The 20,741-nt window shown below is 40.5% G+C and overlaps 1 protein-coding gene across 3 annotated transcripts in view; it reads right to left on the reverse strand.

Annotated features, from left to right (window-relative positions):
- Positions 1-1,001: 1,001 nt before the first annotated feature.
- The window catches only part of PATJ (PATJ crumbs cell polarity complex component), a 161,639-nt gene continuing 141,899 nt past the window's right edge, over positions 1,002-20,741 (reverse strand). For 2 of the 3 annotated variants that reach the window (XM_060206314.1, XM_060206313.1), the window contains 3 exons: positions 18,379-18,774; positions 10,195-10,318; positions 1,003-1,290 (listed from right to left, as the gene is read on the reverse strand). In XM_060206314.1, the coding sequence (XP_060062297.1) occupies positions 1,112-1,290; positions 10,195-10,318; positions 18,379-18,774 (699 nt within the window). In that variant the 3' untranslated portion in view covers positions 1,003-1,111. Of the gene's footprint in view, positions 1,291-10,194; positions 10,319-18,378; positions 18,775-20,741 lie in introns of all 3 variants that reach the window. The other variant, XM_060206315.1, reaches the window with a different exon arrangement.

Here is a 20,741-nt window from a genome sequence, read left to right on the forward strand (position 1 = left end):
GTTTCAATCCTCAAGATCACACATATATGGGAAAACATCCTGCAGTTGTCTGTCCCTTCCTTATTTACTTCACTAAGCACAATCACCTCCAGTTCTATCCATTTGGTCCTGAAGGACAAAACAGTGCCTTTTTTAACTGCAGAGTAGTATTCCACTAAGTATATGTCTTATAATTTCTTGATCCAGTCATCTGTCAATAGGCATGTAGGCCATTTCCATTCTTTGGCTCCTGGAAAGAATGACTATGAACATAGAGGGTGCATATGTCACTGCAAATTAAAAGTTTTTACATCTTCTGGATAAATGCCCACGAGTGGTGGTGTTGGATTATAAAATATTTTCACTTTTATTCATTTAAGGCACCTCCAGGGGGGTCAGGCAGTAGCACGCCAGGTTGAGAGCACATAATGCCAAGTGCAAGGACCGGAACAAAGATCCCAGTTCGACACCCCAGCTTCCCACCTGCGGGGTAGGGGGGGGAGGCTGTCACTTCAAAGGCAATGAAGCAGGTCTGCAGGTGTCTATCTTTCTCTCTCTCTTCCCTTCCTCTCTCAATTTCTCGCTGTCCTATCAAACAACAACAGCAGCAGCAACGTTAATAGCAACAACTATGGAAAAAATGGCCGCCAGGAACAGTGGGATTCATAGTGCAGGCACCAAGCCCCAGTATTCATGCTCACATAATCAAATAATTATTGGTCCCACTATCCATCTACTTTCTCAGTCAAGCAAACCAGTCACCCTCAGCTGCTCCCTCTCACTCCAAACATTTTGCTAGCGAGTAGTTCCTACAAAGGCTCTAACTTTTAAATCCATTCTCTTTTTGATTTATTCTTGAATACATTCTTAAGCTGTTAGAACAAACTCTTAATGAACTGCCCATTCGCTATGAAAATAGTTTATATAAACATCCCGCACATAACTTTAATAATAAATTGTAAACATGGTACACTTTTATTGATTTGAAACTGTCACACTATCTAATACAGTAGATTGTATTCAAAGTATTTCTGTGTATTTTCCAACTGTTTTACTATAACCATGCCCTTTTTAAAACTAGATGTAAGTAAGAAAGAAAACAATTTCTGATGTGAAAACTGAAAAGAAGTATCTACCATGCACTGGTGGCATATCTAGAAGACAACATTCCTATGTATGCTGAGGTCTTGGAAACAACTTGAGTTCTGGGGAGTTGGTACAATGACAAGTCTTCTTGTTCCCTTCTTTGATCCCTAACAGGAAGTTCAGAAAGCAATCCAGGCCCTTGGACCTCATTTGGAATCACCATACCTAAAGAGAAAAGATAGATAAGTGTGAACACAAATTGCTTTCATTCATGTTTTAGTCAACAAACAGTTATGGGCATTTACTATGGGCAGGTTGTGTCAAGTACAAAGCTTCTATTAAAATTAAATAACTCAACCAGGAAAATGGTTCAGGAGGCAGAGTGCAGGGCTTGGATGGTTTGATTCCCTGGCACCAGATATCAGCTATCAGAAAATAACACTGCTCTGACCTCTTTCTTTTTTTTTTTTAATTTTTTTTTTTTATTAAAGAAAGGATTAATTAACAAAACCATAGGGTAGGAGGGGTACAACTCCACACAATTCCCACCGCCCAATCTCCATATCCCATCCCCTCCTCCGATAGCTTTCCCATTCTCTATCCCTCTGGGAGCATGGACCCAGGTCTGACCTCTTTCTTATTCTTTACTTCCCTCATTCATTCTCTCTAACCAAATAATAATAAAAATAACGTGATGATTTAGAGAGCAACAACATTAGAATCATTGGAGAAGAAGCAACGAGGGAAGAACTCATTCTGAAGGAAATAGTAAGAGAAAACTTCCCTGAAATGAATAACCAAAAGGATATAAGGAGGATACCAAGCAGAATCGATCCAGAGATGCAAACATCAAGATATATCATAATTAAAATGACAAAGTCCAAAGATAAAGAAAAAATACTTGAAAGCAGCAAGAGAAAAACGAGTAGCATAGAGGTGAACACACAAGGTTAACTGAAATTTCTCAACAGACACGCTAAAAGCAAGAAGGGACATCTACAAAGTACTAAATGAGAAAGGCTTCCAACCAAGAACATTCTATCCTGCCAGACTTTCATTCAAACTAGATGAAGGAATTAAGACATTCTCAGAAAAAGGAACAACTAAAAGAATTAATTACAACTAAACCAGCTCTGCAATAAGTGCTAAAGGGACTCATATAAAATCAAATACACACACACACACACACACACACACACACACACACACACACACACACGGCAACCCAAGAACAGCATAAAACAGTGGCATTAATTATCACAAAACTATAATTTCATTGAATGTTAATAGGCTGAACTCAACCATTAAAAGGCACAGAGTTGGAATGTGGATTAAGAAACATAACCCAACCATACACTTAACCCAATAGGACAAAAATAAGCTCAAGGGGGTCGGGCTGTAGCACAGCCGGTTAAGCACACATGGTGTGAGACTCAAGGATGGCTTAAGGATCCTGGTTCGAGCCCCCAGCTCCCCACCTGCGGGGGGGGGGGGGTGTCACTTCACAAGCAATGAAGCAGGTCTTCAGGTGTCTTTCTCTCCCCATCTCTGTCTTCCCCTCCTTTCTCCATTTCTCTCTGCCGTATTCGGCAACAGCAACATCAATAACAACAATAATAATAACCACAACAATGATTAAAAACAACAAGGGCAACAAAAAAAGGCAAATAAATAAATAAAATGTTAAAAAAAATAAGCTCGAAGTGAAAGGATGGAGGACTATCATACAAGCTAACAGACTTCATAAAAAGGAAGAAAAAAAAGGCAGGAAAAGTCATACAGCAGATGCAGTGGATTCCAAAATAATCAAAACAATCAAAGATAAAGAGAAGGTGGTGGTAGATAGTGTAATGATTATGCAAAGAGACTCTCAGGCCTGAGGCTCCAAATTCCCAGGTTCAATCCCCCACACCACCACAGGCTCTGATGTTTCTCTCTGTGTCTTTCTCTCTCTGCATCTCTCTCAAAAATAAAAATAACAATAAAAAGATAAAGAGAGACACTACATAATGATTAGATCAGTCAACTAAGAGGAGCTCGTGAAAATCAACATCTGTGATCTGGGAGGTGGCGCAGTGGATAAAGCACTGAACTCTCAGGCATGAGGTCCTGAGTTTAACCCCCGGCAGCACATGTGCCATTGTGGTGTCTGGTTCTTTCTCTCCTCCTATCATTCTCATTAGTAAATAAATAAAATATTTAAAAAAGAAAAAAAAATCAACATCTATGCTCAAATGAATGGGCTGCAAAATATGTAAAACAACTATTGAAACACCTGAAGAAGTACATGGAGGGGGGGGGGGTTTGATAGCATAATGTTTATGCAAAGAGACCCTCATGCCTGAGGCTCCAAAATCCCACCAGGTTCAATCCCGCAACACCAGAAGCCAGAACTGATCAGTGCTCTAGTTGAAGAGAGAGAGAGCGCAAGAGAGAGAAGTACATGGATAGCAATACAATAATAATTGAAGATTTCAATTATTCCCCATTCTCTCAAACAGATAGACCAACCAGGCAGAAAATCATTAGGAAACTAATTAAATGAAAACAGGGACAGATTAGACCTACTAGATATATTCAGAGCTCTTCACTCCCCCTCCTACCCCAGTTAGAAAATACATTCTTCTAAAACTTCACACAGACATTCTGATGAAAAGAGTACATGCTAGGTCACAAAGACAACAGCAATAAATCCAGAGGTACCAGAATCATCCCAAGCATCTGCTCAGACCACAGTGCCACTGGATAACATTCAACAGCAAACAAAAATGTTAGTGAAAAGCCCAAATTATGGAAATTCAACAGTGCACTACTCAGCAATTACTGGGTGAAAGAGGAAATGAAAGAAGAAATTAAAAGTTTCATGGAAAAAAATAAAGATACATGTTATTAGAATACGTAGGACACAGCTAAAGCAGTTCTAAGAAGGAAATTCATACAGGCACACTTCAAGAAACAAACAAACAAAAAAAGCCCAAAATAAGCAATTTGACTTTTCACTTGAAAGAATTAGAAGAAAAAAAAAAAGAGAAGAAACCTAAAGCAAGCAGAAAGAACAAAAGAACAGAAAAAAAAAGGGCAGAAATTGACAGTATTGAAAACAAAGGAACCATACAAAAGATCAATGAAGCTAAGAGCTGGTTCTTCGAAAAGGTAAACAAAATTGACAAACTCTTGTCCAGACTCATTCAAAAACAAGTTGGGGGTTGGGCGGCGGCGCAGCGGGTTAAGCGCACATGGTGCAAAGCACAAGGACCGGCGGGGAGGATTCCAAGCCCCGGGTCCCCACCTGCAGGAGAGTCGCTTCACAGGCGGTGAAGCAGGTCTGCAGGTATCTTTCTCTCCACCTCTCTGTCTTCACCTCCTCTCTCCATTTCTCTCTGACCTATCCAACAACGACGACATCAATAATATCTACAACAATAAAACAACAAGGGCAACAAAAGGGAATAAATAAATTTTTTTTTTAAAAAAAGTCATATCATGAATGAAAGAGATCACAACAGACACCGAAGAAATCCAAAACATCATATGAAACTTCTATATGCCATGAAACTAGAAAATCTGAGATAAATAGATACTTTTTTTTTAAAAGAAAAGTACACCCTCCCAAGACAAAAACCAAGAGGAAATGCAAAATATGAATAGACCAAATACAGCCAAACACGTAGTGATAATCACACCAGGAATTTCAGGCTCATAATTCCAGTGTTCTACCAGTTGAATCATCTCCCCCATGGCAAGAACACATATCCTTAAAGAGTTCTGTTTATGGGCCAGGTGGTGCTGCACCAGGTTAAGTGCACACATCACAGTGCACAAGGACCAGGGTTCGAGCCCCCGGTCGCCATCTGCAGGGGGAAAGCTTCACAAGTGGTGAAGCAGGTCTGCAGGTGTCTCTCTCTCTCTCTCCCTCTTGATTTCTGAATGTCTCTATCCAATAAATAAAGATAATTAATATTAAAAAGATCTGTTTATAAATTTCAGGGTTCTTTTTTATCTACTACCTTTTAATTCTTACATCAGACTACACATTTGTAAGAGAAGACACTAGCTACTATGTCTTCTAGATGGTAAATTCAGCTTTAAAAAAATGTTGCCGATTAAAATGCATAAACGTACCTCACACTCCATCTGGGCGGGCTGTTTTCTCATTTACTGAAACAGAGGATAACCAGAACAGAGCTATGCACACAGTGATGTGATACATGGAGAAAGACCTGTTAGAAATATCAATCTGGGGGTTGGGCGGTAGTGCAGTGTGTTAAGCACACACGGCGCAAAGCTCAAGGACTGGCTAAGGATCTGGGTTCGAGCCCCCGGCTCCCCACCTGCAGGGGAGTTGCTTCACAGGTGGTGAAGCAGGTCTGCTGGTGTCTATCTTTCTCTTCTCCTCTCTGTCTTCCCCTCCTCTCTCCATTTCTCTTTGTCCTATCCAACAACAAGCGACATCAGCAACAACAATAATAACCACAACAAGGCTACAACAAGGGAAACAAAAGGGGGAAAAATGGCCTCCAGGAGCAGTGGATTCATGGTGCAGGCAGTGAGACCCAGCAATAACCCTGGAGGCAAAAAAGAAAAAAAAAAAAAGAAATATCAATCTACTGGTTGCCTACTCCTTGGATATACCAAAGGATCCATCATATCCAATCGATCATAAATCCTCAGGCAACCTTTCTTCGTTATATAATAGAAAAGTGATTTACATTTTGCTAAGGGCATACATTTATAGTATATTTTGGACATCTGCCTTATCAGAAAATTAGAAAGTGATCTCTAAGAAAATTAGAAAGTGATCTCTTTCAAAACTTTCAGTATGAGCACCATCTAAACGTTCTCATTGCTTCATGTTGGACAAATTATCTAATAAAACCACCATCAGATTTTTTTTTTTGAATCAGAATATAACCACCCAGCAATGAAACAGAGAATATAAAAAATAAGGAAAATTAACTGCAGTGCTCAGAGTGTTCGAAAAGGTCTCAAAACACCACTGCCCCACCCCCCCAACCCCATCATGTCATTCACTCCTAGCCACTGGGCCTACATTCCTGCAATGCAATGAAATCCATGCCACCCTCCACTGCTCTAGCACGGTCTACATCAACCTCTTGCCTAGAGAGAGAGAGAGAAACTAGGATACTGATTGAGGACAGGGCCAAGGTCCCAGCAGAACTGCCCCCCAAAGAGTTACAAGGATAAAGAACTGGCTCTGTTTGCAGCCTGTTTAATTACTACCTTGTTGTGTTTTACAGGTTGCTGATGTCAGTTCAAAATTTTTTTCACGAGTTGGTCAGCACAAAGGCTGCCCCATTCCTCATGGGACACATTTCTCTCTCACCTCTGGCAGTGCCCAACATAGGTACACTTTACAGAGCTGTTCACCGAGTGCAACACAGTACCCAGGAGCTCATAAAGCAAACCAAGTCCTCGAGGGCTTGTGCTGTTGTTAGGTAACAGCCTTTCCTGAGCACAAAGGTTAGAAAAACAGGGCTGTTAGGAGGGGGTGGGGGGAATGTCCTTGGATAAATGGGAGTTAACGCAGAAGTGTGTGCGTGGGGGGAATTTTTCAAAAGGTTTATACCTGGTGAGGTACAGCCATAGAATAGCAAACAGACGGTTCCAGTCCCCGCTCCCCACCTGCCCGGGAGTCACTTTACACGTGGTGAAGCAGGTCTGCAGGTGTCTACCTTTCTCTCCCAGTCTCTGTCTTCCCCTCCTCTCTCCATTTCTCTCTGTCCTATCCAACAAAAATGACAAGAATAACTAAAACAATAAAACAAGGGCAACAAAAGGGAATAACTATTAAAAAAAAAGAATAGCAAACAAAATACAGGTGAGAAGGATGCTGATAGAGAGGACACTGGTTTAGTGCACAAAATAGCAACTGAAAAAAACAAATGAACAAAAACCAAAAGATGAAGAACAAATGTAGGGCGTTAATATGTTGTTAAATATGTGGGAACAACACTTCAATTTCTCACTCTACAGGTATTTCCTGAGACCCTGCCATATAATATCATCAGATGTAAGTTGTGTCCTCTGAAAGTATAAGTCACTAGACTATATACACCTGAGTCTCCGGTGCAACGACAGAAATTCATCTAGAGTTCACTGAGGACACAGTTCAGGCATGGCCAAAGACTGGGAAACAGAACTGCTTTCTGTCAGAAATCTCCTAACATTAAATATATTGCTGATTTGGAATGTATCTTGTATCCTTGACATGCATAACTGGTTATGCTAATATATAGGTTTAGTTTCTCAGCCCATGAAGGAATCAGTTTTTGTTGGTTTTTTTGTTTTGTTTTTTAAGATTTTATTTATTGATTGATGAAAAAGATAGGAGGAGAAAGTGTAAGAACCAGACATCACTCTGGCACATGTGCTGCTGGGGATCAAACTCAAGACCTCATGTTTGAGAGTTTTGTGCTTTATCCATTGAGCCACCTCCCAGACCACAGGAAACAGTTTTTTAGAGGACATCTAGTGCTGGCTTAAGTATAAGGCTAAGCATAATACTTTATATCAAGGTTCTCTAAAGTGATTTTTATATGATATATGATTTTTATATTATATGAGGTATTCATCGATAAAATGCATAATTCTCTGTTACTAATGTAGTAGTAATAGTTCAGAGGTGAGGAACCTTTTTGCTGCCAAGGGTCCCTTCAAGATTTATTTTCTCATTTGTACGCCACATCAAACTGTGAATTTAAAAGTCAGCACTGAATGTTGCCCTGCCCTGCCCTGCCTGTGGTGGTCTTGACAGAGCCGGACCAAATGATTTCACAGGAAATCAAGGTGAGAAGCTTGATTTAGGATTTTTGGCTTAGAGAATAGTGAGCGAAGTAAGTTTGTGGCAAACTATTATAAGTTGGAAATTCTTATAGGCAGCAGAAGGTAGAGAAAATGACTTCAGAGGTCACTTAGATGATACACAGAGCACGGTTCCAAAAGAGATTGGATTACTTCAAAGAAAATTCCAATTTCTTCTTCGATTCCAGAAATACTCTCCCTCTCAAGCCTCTTCTTTTCAAACCTGACTGTCTAAAGATGTATGTGATTCTCAACCAGGGGCATGTCCATTCAGCCAGGGACACTGAGCAGTTATCTGGAGATGTCTGGACTTTCTATCATGACTACTGACTGGCAGGACTATAAAGGACATCCAGGACTGGAGGACAGGGCAGCTGATGGACATCCCACAATGCACAGGGCAACCCTTCACCATGCTAAATTAACTGGAGCAAAGTGCTGAGGCTGCTATAAAGTATTAATGATATATAGATAGAATACATTAGTTCACCTATTCATTCAGATGTGTCATGTAGCTCCTTAAATATTTAGAAGAACTATAGATACACAGTGAGCTTTTTAAACAGTGTATTAGGAGAGGTTTAGGAGTGGGGTGGGGTTTTCTATTTTTCTCCCAGCCATAATAGTTAAAGAAGAAAAGCTATCACGCCCCTGGCCCGCACCTGCAGGGGGAAAGCTTCACAAGTGGTGAAGCAGGGCTGCAGGTGTCTCTCTGTCTCCCTCCCTCTCTATCTCCCCCACTTCTCTTGATTTTTCTGTCTTTATCCAATAATAAATAAATAAGAAGAAAATAAAATAGAAGGTAGATGAACCACTAACCTTAAATCTTTTTTTAATCTTTTTTTTTAATATTTATTTTATTTATTCCCTTTTGTTGCCCTTGTTGTAGTTGTTATTGTTGTTGGATAGGACAGAGAGAAATGGATAGAGGAGGGGAAGACAGAGAGGAGGAGAGAAAGACAGACACCTGCAGACCTGCTTCACCGTCTGTGAAGCGACTCCCCTGCAGGTGGGGAGCCAGGGGTTCGAACCGGGATCCTTATGCCGGTCCTTGTGCTTTGCGCCACCTGCGCTTAACCCGCTGCGCTACAGCCCGACTCCCACTAACCTTAAATCTTAAACATTAACTATCCATGCTCTATGTTTTGAACTACAAGTAATTGACAATTGTTTATTGTGGCTTTTTTCTCCTTTTGTTGCGATTGTAGTTTTTTATCATTGTTGTGGTTATTATTGTTACTGATGTTGTTGTTGGATAGGACAGAGAGAAAAGGGGGAAAGGAGGGGAAGACAGAGAGGGGGAGAGAAAGACAGACACCTGCAGACCTGCTTTACTGATTGTGAAGCGACTCCCCTGCAGGAGGGGAGCCAGGAGCTTGAACCGGGGTCCTTGCGCTTTGTGCCACGTGCACTTAACCTGCTGCGCTACCGCCCACCCCCCAGAAATTGACAACTGTTATCTCACAAATATCTTCAATTTTTTCCCAGTGCTTTCTCTCTTTAGATTTCACTTAGCAGAACCTTGGATTCCTAACAAAATACCGCAGGGCTTTCCATAGGTCCTTTCTCCTTGTAACATACTCCCATACAACATGAGAACAGTGCGCAGAAAGGGACTTTCTGCTTCCAGAATACGTGAAGGGCAGCATAAATCCTGCACAACGGCTCTCTATATCCCCAGGCTATGAAAGAATTTAACACTCACCTAGTAACTGGAACACTGAAATGACATGTGATATCTCAGTGGAATGAAGAAAGATTTTTTTTTTTAATTTTCAAAAAAATATGTATATAGTAATCAATACTGGGTGGACGCATTCTACTTTTTAATGGGAACTAAGTTATTAATGTAGCAAAATTGACTGTAATATATGGCTATAAAATGTTTCATAAATGTTTAAAATAGGCTTCTCTTTATTAATATTTAACAACCCCATTCAATGAGCTAACGGTATCACTTAATAGCATCAGAGAACTTAATATATATTAGTAGAGACATTTCAGACTCAGAACAAAGTACTAGTTTTAGCTTTAATCCATACTGCTTATTAAAAAGCAAAAAAAAAAAAAAGAGGCAGAAAGACAAAATGCAGCCCTCAGAGAAAAAAGTCTGAAAGTTCTGAGCTGGAACACAAGCCCTACCTATCCTTCCAGATATTCTGAAGATGACTAATTAGTAGACAGATTTAAATTCAAAACGTTCTAAATAAATACAAATTTGACAGTAAAATTCATCACGTACAAAATAAAACTGAACGATGGCGAGATAACGTCATTTGTGTTCATAAGCAAACAAAAACCACCAACCTAAATCCAGGCTGCTTTCAGTTAATGAATTAAGATTTTCCAGATCATCAAATCTGCCTTGTTGACTGTTTCCGTCAGTGGAGGGGACGGAGGGGCGTGAATTGATGCCAAAATTTTCTTCCGTCTTGAGGAGAAGAAAAAACAGAAACGCTTTAGCAATTAAATGGGAGAACACTAGGATGCTGTTCAAACTGAATCAGAGAGATAATGGAGAAGCTGGTCCTAACTGCACCAAAGTAAAAGACTCCTTGGTGGGTGGGTGAGTGGAATCCAGGTCCAAGAAGGATGACAGAGGACCTCGTGGGGGTTGCATTGTTCTACGGAAAACTGGGAAATGTTATGCATGTACAAACTATTATATTTACTGCTGAATGTAAAACATCAATTCCCCAATAAAGAAATTTTTTTTAAAAATTAATAATTATGAAATGAGAGCAGAAAAGGCATAGAAAAACTTTCAGGGGCATGAGTTTGGCAATGCTTTAATTGGAAAACATTGATTAATGAATATGACAGAATTTGGAGAACTTAAAAGTACAAATTGAAAAAAAAATTAATCACACCCTCCTCCCTTCTGCTCCCTAAAAACTACCTTGATCCATGCTCCCATTAGGGAGAAGTGATAGGATGAAGATAAGAGGACTCTGCACTCCAGCTCCATCAGCACCCAGACAGACAGACAGAAGGAAAAGGAGAGGGACACATGGAGGTGGTGATGTTGTCATGAGTGACTTGGAGGGGAAGACAGGATTGGATCAGAAAAAAAGGGGGGGCAGCTATGTATGAATGTGGACAGACAGTTGTAGAGATGATGGTTGGCCCATGTCTACAACCTTAGGGGAACTGTGGTGGATTGCAGTGGGGAGGCTGAAGATTCAGAAATCAGGTGGTGAGAATGGTAGATTTAAACCCCTGTCGATATGTGATTCTATAATATAAAACAAAAATTAAAAAAGAAAAAGAAAGTAAATCCTACTATACTACTCTCTACTGTTGGACATCTAAGTTGTTCAAAACAAAAATTTGAATAACATCTTTTGAAGCAGTCCATGCCATTCTTCCTCCAATAAAGTATGCTACTCTGAACTCAGTGGTAAGGCCCCCTTCACAACATTATGTTCTAAATACTAACGGTTTATACCAGATTATACTGGGTGTGTAATTATATCAGATGACTAGTGGTGTCTCTATAGTACATAGTTCAACACAAACACTAAGTAGGGATAAGGAAAAGACACAGGGCTGGGGAGACAGCATAATGATTATGCAAAAGACTTTCATGCCTGTGTCACCTAGGTCCCAGGTTCAATCCCCAGCTCCACCATAAGCCATAGCTGAGGGGTGTTCTGTCTTTACCTCTGTGTCTTTCATTCTTCCTCTCTATTTCTCATTAAAATAAAATTTAAAAAAGATAATAAATTAAAGGGAAGAAACATATCTACATAATTCTCTAGAATAAAAAAACAAGAACTTTTTAGAGAAGGGAATAAGGAGGTGGTGGTGGGCACTGATGTCTTTAAAAAGAAAATTTATAGTTATAATTGATTTGGAGATTTGAAAGTTATTGACAATCATTTAACTGAGGAATAAAATCATTGGTCTCTCAATCATCAGTACAGTGAGTATGAAAGGTCAGATCTTTAGAAAAATTAATTTGATTTTTTTTTTCTAAATAAAGAAGAAACTGAAGGGGCCAGGTGGTGGCATACCTGGTTGAGCACACATGTTATAGTGTGCAAGGACCCGGGTTCAAGCCCCTGGTTTCCACCTGCAAAGGGAAAGCTTCACGAGTGGTGAAGCATGGCTACAGGTTGCCCCCCCCCCTCTCTCCCTCCCTATTACCCCATTCCCTCTTGATTTCTGGCTGTCTCTATCAAATGAATAAAAGATGACTTTAAGAAATTAAAAAAAGAAGAAATTGAAGACACACAACTATTCTCAGCTAAATAATACTGAGGGGAAAAAGGATCAGATTTTGAAGTATGACAAAGGGCTCGAAGATGCATTTCTCCAGAGAACACGTGAAGGCCACTAAGCACAAGGTGTTCAACATCACTAACAATTAGAAACATTAAAATCAAAGCCATACTGAGAAACCACTCACACTTACATGGAGTCTCAGAAAACAAGTGTCAAAGAATGCAGAGAGAGGGGCCGGGTGGTGGCACACCCAGCGGGGAAGCACGTGTTACCAAGCACAAGGAGCCTGGGTTCAAGCCTCCAGTCACTACCTGCAGAAGCTTTGGAGCAGTGCTACAGATGTCTCCCTTTCCCTTCTCTCTCAATTTCTCTCTGTATCTATCCAAAAGAAATAAGTAGTTAAAAAAATATTTTTAAAAAAAGGGGGGAAGTACAGGGAGTGTACTTCAAATCAAAATGGAAATGGTACAGCTGCTGTAGGAAACAGAATGGTAGTTCCTCCAAAAAGTTAAACACGGGTTTGGGGGCATAAGGGTTAATGCAAAAAGACTTTTAGGCTTGAAGCACCAGAGGTCTCAGGTTCAGTCTCCAGCACCACCATAAGCCAGAGCTGAGCAGGGCTCTCATAATAAACAAACAAACAAACAAATACATGCATAAATAAATAAATAGTTGCCACATATCGGTCCCACTTTTGAGTATATACCCAAATGAATTGAAAGCAGGGATTTTGGAAGAGCAGCACTATTCACAATAGTCAAAGGTCATAAAGAGGTAAATATTCAATTAATACACAAGATATAATATTCATACAATGGAAGATTTGATCCAGCACTAAAAGGAAGAAACTCTTTTAAAAAATTTTTTTTTATTTATTTATTTATTTTCCCTTTTGTTGCCCTTGTTTTTTTTTACTATTGTTGCAGTTGTTGTTATTGATGTCGTTGTTGGGACAGGACAGAGAGAGATGGAGAGAGAAATGGGGAAGATGGGGGCGGAGAAAGATAGACACCTGCAGACCTGCTTCACCACCTGTGAAGCGACTCCCCTGCAGGTGGGGAGCCGGGGGCTCGAACCGGGATCCTTAAGCCGGTCCTTGTGCTTTGCGTGCGCCACCTGCACTTAACCCGCTGCGCTACCGCCTGACTCCCAGGAAGAATATCTTGACATATGCCACAACAAAGGTGAACCTTGAGAATACCACATCAAACAAAATAAAAAAGCAGAAAAGTGCAAATGGTACATGGATCCATCTGCATGAAGTCCACAGAGCAGCCAAACTCTTAGACATAGAAATGAGAGTGATGGTTGGTTGGCAGCAGATAAAAAGATGGGTTGGGTGTGTTATTTGATGGGTACAGAGTTTTAATTGAGAATGATGAAAACAGCCTAGAGCTAAGTGGTGGTAATTATTACACAATAATCTAGCTATATTTGATGAAATGAACTGTTAAATATAACAATGGCTTAAATAGTATATATTTTTTTAAGGTTTTATTTATAGTAATGGGAAAGACAGAAGGAGAGACAGAACCAGACATCACTCTGGTACATGTGCTGCCAGGGATTGAACTCAGGACCTCTTGCTTGAGAGTCCAATGCCTTATGCACTGAGCCACCTCCTGGACCACAAATGGTAGCTTTTATGTAATGTGTATTTTGTCATAACTAAAAAAATATAGTTTCCGGCCTATGGTTTCTTCTTCCCACTAAAATGAACTAACAGTGGTGGAGAAAAAATAACGATTGGCATGACTGAGTAATATTTGCAATCCACAAATACAGCTATACCTATAGTCTCAATAAAAGTATATTAGAATATTACAGAAAACAACATCCCTCTACTCTCCTGGGTAGCACCTCTAAACATGAGTGTTATAAATTATGTATTTGTACAATATTTGAGTGTGTGTGTGTGTGTGTGTGTACACGTGTTTAACCTACCCGGGGCTTGTAAAACTGAATAACAAATTACTGTCACAGACTACATCAGAAACAAGAGGAGGCCATATAATGACTCAAGACCATCTTGATCATCTGGGTAAAATTTTCAAGGTGGGGCCAAGTGGTGATGCACATGTTACAATGTGCAGGGACAGGGGTTCGAGCTCCTGGTCCCCGCCTGCAGGGAGAAAGAAAGCTTTACAAGCGGTGAAGCAGGGGCTGCAGGTGTTTTTCTGTCTTTCTCCCTCTCTGTCTCCCCTTCCCTTTCAATTTCTGGCTGTATCTATCTAATAAACAAAGATAATAAAAAATAAATAACAATTAAAAATAAAAATAAGAAGAGATTTCCCTTGCTCTCCCCTACACTGTCTTCACGGTGGGGTATGAGAAGCAGGGAAAGGAGGAACATGTAATTATTTAAGGAAAATGAACTACTATTTAGGCAAGGTACATTAGGACTAAAACAACTTTAATCAGTGATAATTTAGACAGTCTACAGAGGTGACATCACAAAATCAGAAAGCAAGAAAACTTAACACAGATTTGTAATTAGGATGTCTATCCTTCAAATTGCAAGCAATGAATGTTGTCATAAACAAGCTTTTACAAGAGCACTTTAACAAAAAAGAGAGTAAGTGGTTTCATTGTGACCATGATCAAATCAGCTTACAAGAAGGAATTTTTTTAAAGCCTGATGTTATATAAATGAGAATCAGAGATCCGGGTAAAATTCTAACAGTATGAATTCAAAAATTACTATGGGAAACTCCGTATAAAAATGAAGACAGTGTACAGGGGAAGCTGTAGTAAATGGTCAAAAAAGTAATTCTAAGTGATGATGCAGACACTCACATGAAAATGAATCAAAAGAATCTGGCTAAAGGGAGTCGTGGGGAAGCGCAGCGGGTTAAGCGCACGTGGTGCGAAAGGACTGAAGGAAGGATCCAGGTTCGAGCCCCAGGTTCGAGCCCCTGGCTCCCCACCTGCAGGGGAGTCGCTCCACAGGTGGTGAAGCAGGTCTGCAGGTGTCTTTCTCTCCCCCTTCGTCTTAACCTCTCCATTTCTCCCCATCCTGTCCAACAACAACGACATCAACGGTAACTACAAAAATAATAACTACGGCAACAATAAAAAACGACAAGGGCAACAAAAGGGGAAATACGTATATAAAATTAAAAATAAAAAATGAAAATGACTTTAAAAAAAGAATCTGAAAAATTAATTGTAAGACTAGTAAAAGAAATAATCTATTGATTTGTAAATCAATTCCTAAATATATTCATAAACTAAAATTATAAATTAAATACACATCTGAGTGTTGCTCCTCTCTCTCTAAATGGGCTTGTATTTCAGATTGCCTTTTCCTTAACCAGAGGTCTGCGCAGGTCTAGTTTATGGTGGTGGACTGAATCTGGAACCTCAGAGGCTCAGGAGTGGAAATCTTTTTATGTGACCACCGTACTACTATCTTCCCAACCCGGAAACTATTCTTTTTATAGAAACAAAAATCGAGTTGGGCGGTAGCACAGCGGGTTAAGCGCAAAGTGCAAGGACCGGAGTAAGGATCCTGGTTCGAGTCCCTGGCTTCCCACCTGCAGGGAAGTTGCTTCACAAGCAGTGAAGCAGGTCTGCAGGTGTCTTTCTCTCCCCCTCTCTGTCTTCCCCTACTCTCTCCATTTCTCTCTGTCCTATCCAACAACAATGACATTAATAGTAATTACTAAAACAATAAAACAAGGGCAACAAAAGGGAATAAATAGAAAAAAATATATATATATATATATACACTCCTATAGAAACAAAAATCCGCAAGTGAATACCTACATTAGTTATCTGTGATTAGAATCTGCTCTATATAATGGAATATTAATGGGGGGGGGGTCCCCTTACAGATATAGCATAGGGACTAGGAAGACAGAAAGCACCAGAATTTTATGTCACATCTTCAAATCAGTCAATCCCCAATATATGTTCTCTGGTAGACTGTCCAGAGTCCTCTGTCATGGGGAATGGGAGAAGAGGGTATCCCAACATGCAACTGTGATTATCAGTGACCTCAGCATTTTCAAAGGGGATAAAAGAGGAAAGATGAGGAGAGAGGGATGAAAGAAAGCGGCTCTCTCTGTCCTCTACAAGAGAAATGAAGGCACACTTTGCATATCACTTTTAGAAAAGTCACCAGCCTCAGGGGAGGGGGTGCCATACTGTACCTGACCATAATGGTGAGTTGCTGTCCCATTTTATAACTAAAAATTAAAAAAGAAAGAAAGAAAAAAAGAAAGGAAGAAAGAAAGAAATCTACCAAAACGGAGACCCCAAATCTTCATCCGCAATATTTTTGCCTTTAGGTTCACGATTAATCATCAATTTGTTCTGCTTTCTAGCTTAATTCTTTTTCAGTCACCAGGTTCCAGATGCTACCATGTTGCCAGCCTGACTTCCCCGGACAGACGACTTCACCAATGTGTCCTGGAGCCCCACTTCCCCAGAGCCCTGCCCCACTAGGGAAAGAGAGAGACAGGCTGGGAGTATGGATCCACCTGCCAACGCCCATGTTCAGCGGGGAAGCAATTACAGAAGCCAGACCTTCCACCTTCTGCACCCCATGATGATCCTGCGTCCATACTCCTAGAGAGATAAAGAATAGGGAAACTGTGGTCCGGGAGGTGGCACAGTGGATAAAGCATTGGATTCTCAACTGTGAGGTCCCGAGTTCAATCCCCAGCAGCACATGTGCCAGAGTGATGTCTGGTTCTTTCTCTCCTCCTATCTCTCTCATGAATAAATAAATAAATAAATTCTTAAAAAAAAAAGAATAGGGAAACTATCAAGAGAGGGGATGGGATACAGATTTCTGGGGGTGGGAACTGTATGGAAATGTACCCATCTTATCCTATAGTCTTGTCAATATTCCCATTTTATAAATAAAATTTTAAAAAAAAAAGGAAAAAAATGCATGTCCCTATCTAAAGACTGGACATAGCTCAGCCACCTGAGTGCACACTTCACCACGCACAAGGCCCCAGATCTGTGCTCCCGGAGCCACATGGAGACACTGTGCATGGTGTTAAGGGAACAGTGTTTCTGCTCTCTCTCCTGGGACCAACGGAATAAGCTCCCTATGCATGACATTTCATTTCGTGTGCTCAGAAGCTAGTTCAGAACCGAAAAGAAGCAATCGAAAATGAAACATTAAAAAAAAAAGGGGGGGGGGTTTCCCAATGAATGAATCCAGTTGGTCATTAGCTAACTCTAATTTTACAAAAAAAAAAAAAATATGGAGACTTGTTGGAGACTTAACAAGAGCAAACTTGTTATTCTAACAAGTAAAAAAAAAAAAAAGGTTCAGAAATGTAAGTATAACTTTCTATGGTTTTGTGACTCTAGAGAAAAGTGTGGATGAGCCAGAACTGAACAGCAATTCAAGTTTAATCAATTCTGCCTTGGTTTCTCTTTTTCCTTAATTTTTCAGTTCAAGGTAGAAGCAGAAGGAGAAAAAGACGGACCACAACGGTGAAGCTTCTCTCAGTGTGGTGGGAGTCAGGCTCGAACCCAGTCTGTGCACACAAGGCAAAGCAGCAATTTATACAGGTGAGCGATTTTGCCAGCCCTGGCCTAGATTTCTTCCCTGATAAATATATAATGTGGGAAATTCAAAACTGTGTCTCCTAGAGGGGCTTTTAAAATCATCACAAGTGACAAAAGAACTCCTTTGTGAAAGGAGTAGTTGGTAGAAGAAAAACATCCCTTAAAAAAAAAAAAATCAAGGCATTAAAAAAAAAAAAATCAGGAATCGGGCGGTAGCGCAGTGGGTTAAGTACATGGTGCAAAGCGCCAGGACCGGCTAAGGATCCCGGTTCGAGCCCCCGGCTGCCCACCTACAGGGGCACTGCTTCACAGGCAGTGAAGCAGGTATGTAGGTGTCTATCTTTTTCTCCCCCTCTCTGTCTTCTCCTCCTCTCTCCATTTCTCTCTGTCCTATCCAACAATGAAGACAACAATAACAACTACAACAATAGAACAACTAGGGCAAAAAAGGGAATAAATAAATAAATATTTTAAAAAATCACTATCAAGGAAGGCAGTTGTAACTTACTGAGTTCAAAGAGAAATTGTATGATATCAAAAAGAAGAGCTTATACTTAGAGGCATGACATGACAAGGCATGACACAGCTTAGAATATTGATAGATTATGAAGAGATCCATTTCCTTTTTTCTTGCTTCTCCCCCGAACCCCCCTTTTAAGTTGTTTGACCAAGGGAAAAGGAGACAGGGAAGAAAGTGGAAAGGCAGGATATATGGAAGTTCTAATCCCTTACCATGCTTTCAGCACCATAGCCATACTGCGGTGTCTCTGGGGAATATATGCTCATCATGGATCTGGTGTCTTCAAGTTTCGGTGATTCGCTGTCGCGTAGCCACTGTGAACTAAAGTGAAGCTCTTCCCTGGAGGAGACAGGAGCAGCCTCTTGAATGTGCGGTGAGGGATACATCTCCATGGACTGCAGGCAATCCTGATAGAACTCATATTCCTCATCGACAAGCATCTCTCGTTCTTCACCCATCTCCTGCAATCCGGGAGGAAGAAATTCATGCATCTCCCAGGCCTCCTTCCTGTTGTCTATTTCTTTTTGCTGGAACTGGAAAGCTTTCCCTAAGTTTAGATATGGTTCATCCACGAGTTCTTCTTTAAAATAGGGCTCATCTCTAAATTCCTGTAATAAAAGTTGCAAAATTAAAAAAAACCTTTTTCTTTTTTTTTTTTTTTTTTTTTTTAGCACATACCAATCTTAAAGCTGCACTCCACACAGTAACTAGAAAATCAAACCTTAAAATTCTGCAATGATGATCTCAGGTCCCACTGTATATTTCATGTGAGAAGCTCTCCATGCCAGAGCTTTTCCTATGCAGCCCTCAACCTTAGGAAGGGACAAACAAGAAAATACGAGGCAGAAATTTGCCCTTGGCAAGGAGAATGGCTATTCTAAAAGGCTCATTAAACATTAAACACCTGAAAAGTCTTGGCCATGTACAGAATTCGGTTAAACTATTATACTCAATATATTTAACTCATGTATCCCATATAAAAAAGTAGTAAGAAAATATGGATATATTTTATATTATTCTATAAAAAGCCTTGGGGCTGGTTGGTGGTACAACTGGTTGGGCGCACATGTTACAATGCACAAGGACCCAGGTTCAAACCCTCAGCCCCCATCTGCAGGGGGAAAGCTCTGCAAGTAGTGAAGCAGTGTCTCCCTTCTCTCTCTCGATTTCTCTCTATCTCTATCCAATAAATAAATTCAGATAATAAAAAAGAAACAAGCAAACAAAAAATCTTGGGACTAGGTGGTGGCACACTCAGTAGAGCACACACATCACATGTTCAAAGACCTGAGTTCAAGTTCCTGGTCCCCATCTGCAAGGGGGAGGAGGGAAGCTTCACCTGTCTCTCCTTCTGTCTATCTGTCACCATCTATCAAATTAATTAATTCAAGAACATTTTGTTTAAAAAAAGAAAAGAATATTTTAAGGACAGGATGTTCGACTTTATGTAACTCAACAGAAACCATGGTCTGGGGGCTGGGCGGTGGCACACCTGGTTGAGCGCACATGTTGCAATGTGCAAGGACCCGGGCTCAAGCCACTGCGCCCCCCCCCCCCCCCCCCCCCCCCCCCCCCGTCAAAGCTTTGCGAGTGGTGAAGCAGGGCTGCAGGTGGCTCTCTGTCTCTCTCGCCCCCTTCCCTCTAGAGTTCTGGCTGTCTCTATCCAATAAATAAATAAGGAAAAAAGAAAAAAAAAGAAACCATGGTCTGCTTTTGCCATGTATGATATCTTGGGTCAAGGCCAGTTCCCACTAATCTTTGGTGTTGTGGTCTACTTATCTATCAAAAAAAAAAATAAAAGTCGGCTCAGAGTGGGGAAGCCCCATCAAAGACCAAAAAGAAAAGAGGAGGAGGAGGGGGAGGGGGGAGGGGGAGGGAGGAGGGAAGGGGATAGGGGAGGGGGAGGAGAGGAAGAAGGAAAGAAGAAAGACATCATGGCTAACCAAAGGTTCAAAAATTATTTTCAGTCCTGGTATACGGTTCAGTGGGCAAAGCACACGCCTTACCATGTGCGTGGTCCTGGGTTTAGACCCTGGCACCAGAACCATGGTGAGCTCAAGGAACATTCGTGCTCTTCTGGTGGTGTTTTTCTCTCTGCTTCCATTCAAATACAGAACAAAGATGAAACCAGACAGCCGCTCAGAGGCATCATACATGCCTGAGGCCTTGGGTTCATTCCCTGGCACTGAACACAACTTTTATTTTGGAAGGGAGATGACATTTCCAGATAGAAAGTCAGAGAAAGGCCAAAGCTTCCTCTAACATCATAGGAGTTATGCTGAAAAAACGGGGCGAGTACATGACAAAGCTGGAACACGATCCAGACTGCTGTCATCCTATTGCATATACCTTTTAATATTTCTTCTATAAACCAAGATATAGGGTACATGTCTCCAGTACTTGGAGTATACCATATCACTGAACTATTATATATTATTTTATTATATTATATTAATTATATTATATTGTGTTTCTAACAGCATTGAAAATATATGGTAAAGAGAATGAGTACCATACGCATTTAAGTTAATTTATAGTTCACTAATAAGAAAAGTAAGTATATCAAACTGAAAAC

This window comes from Erinaceus europaeus, chromosome 13 (genome assembly GCF_950295315.1).
Source record: "Erinaceus europaeus chromosome 13, mEriEur2.1, whole genome shotgun sequence".
NCBI lineage: Eukaryota > Metazoa > Chordata > Mammalia > Eulipotyphla > Erinaceidae > Erinaceus > Erinaceus europaeus.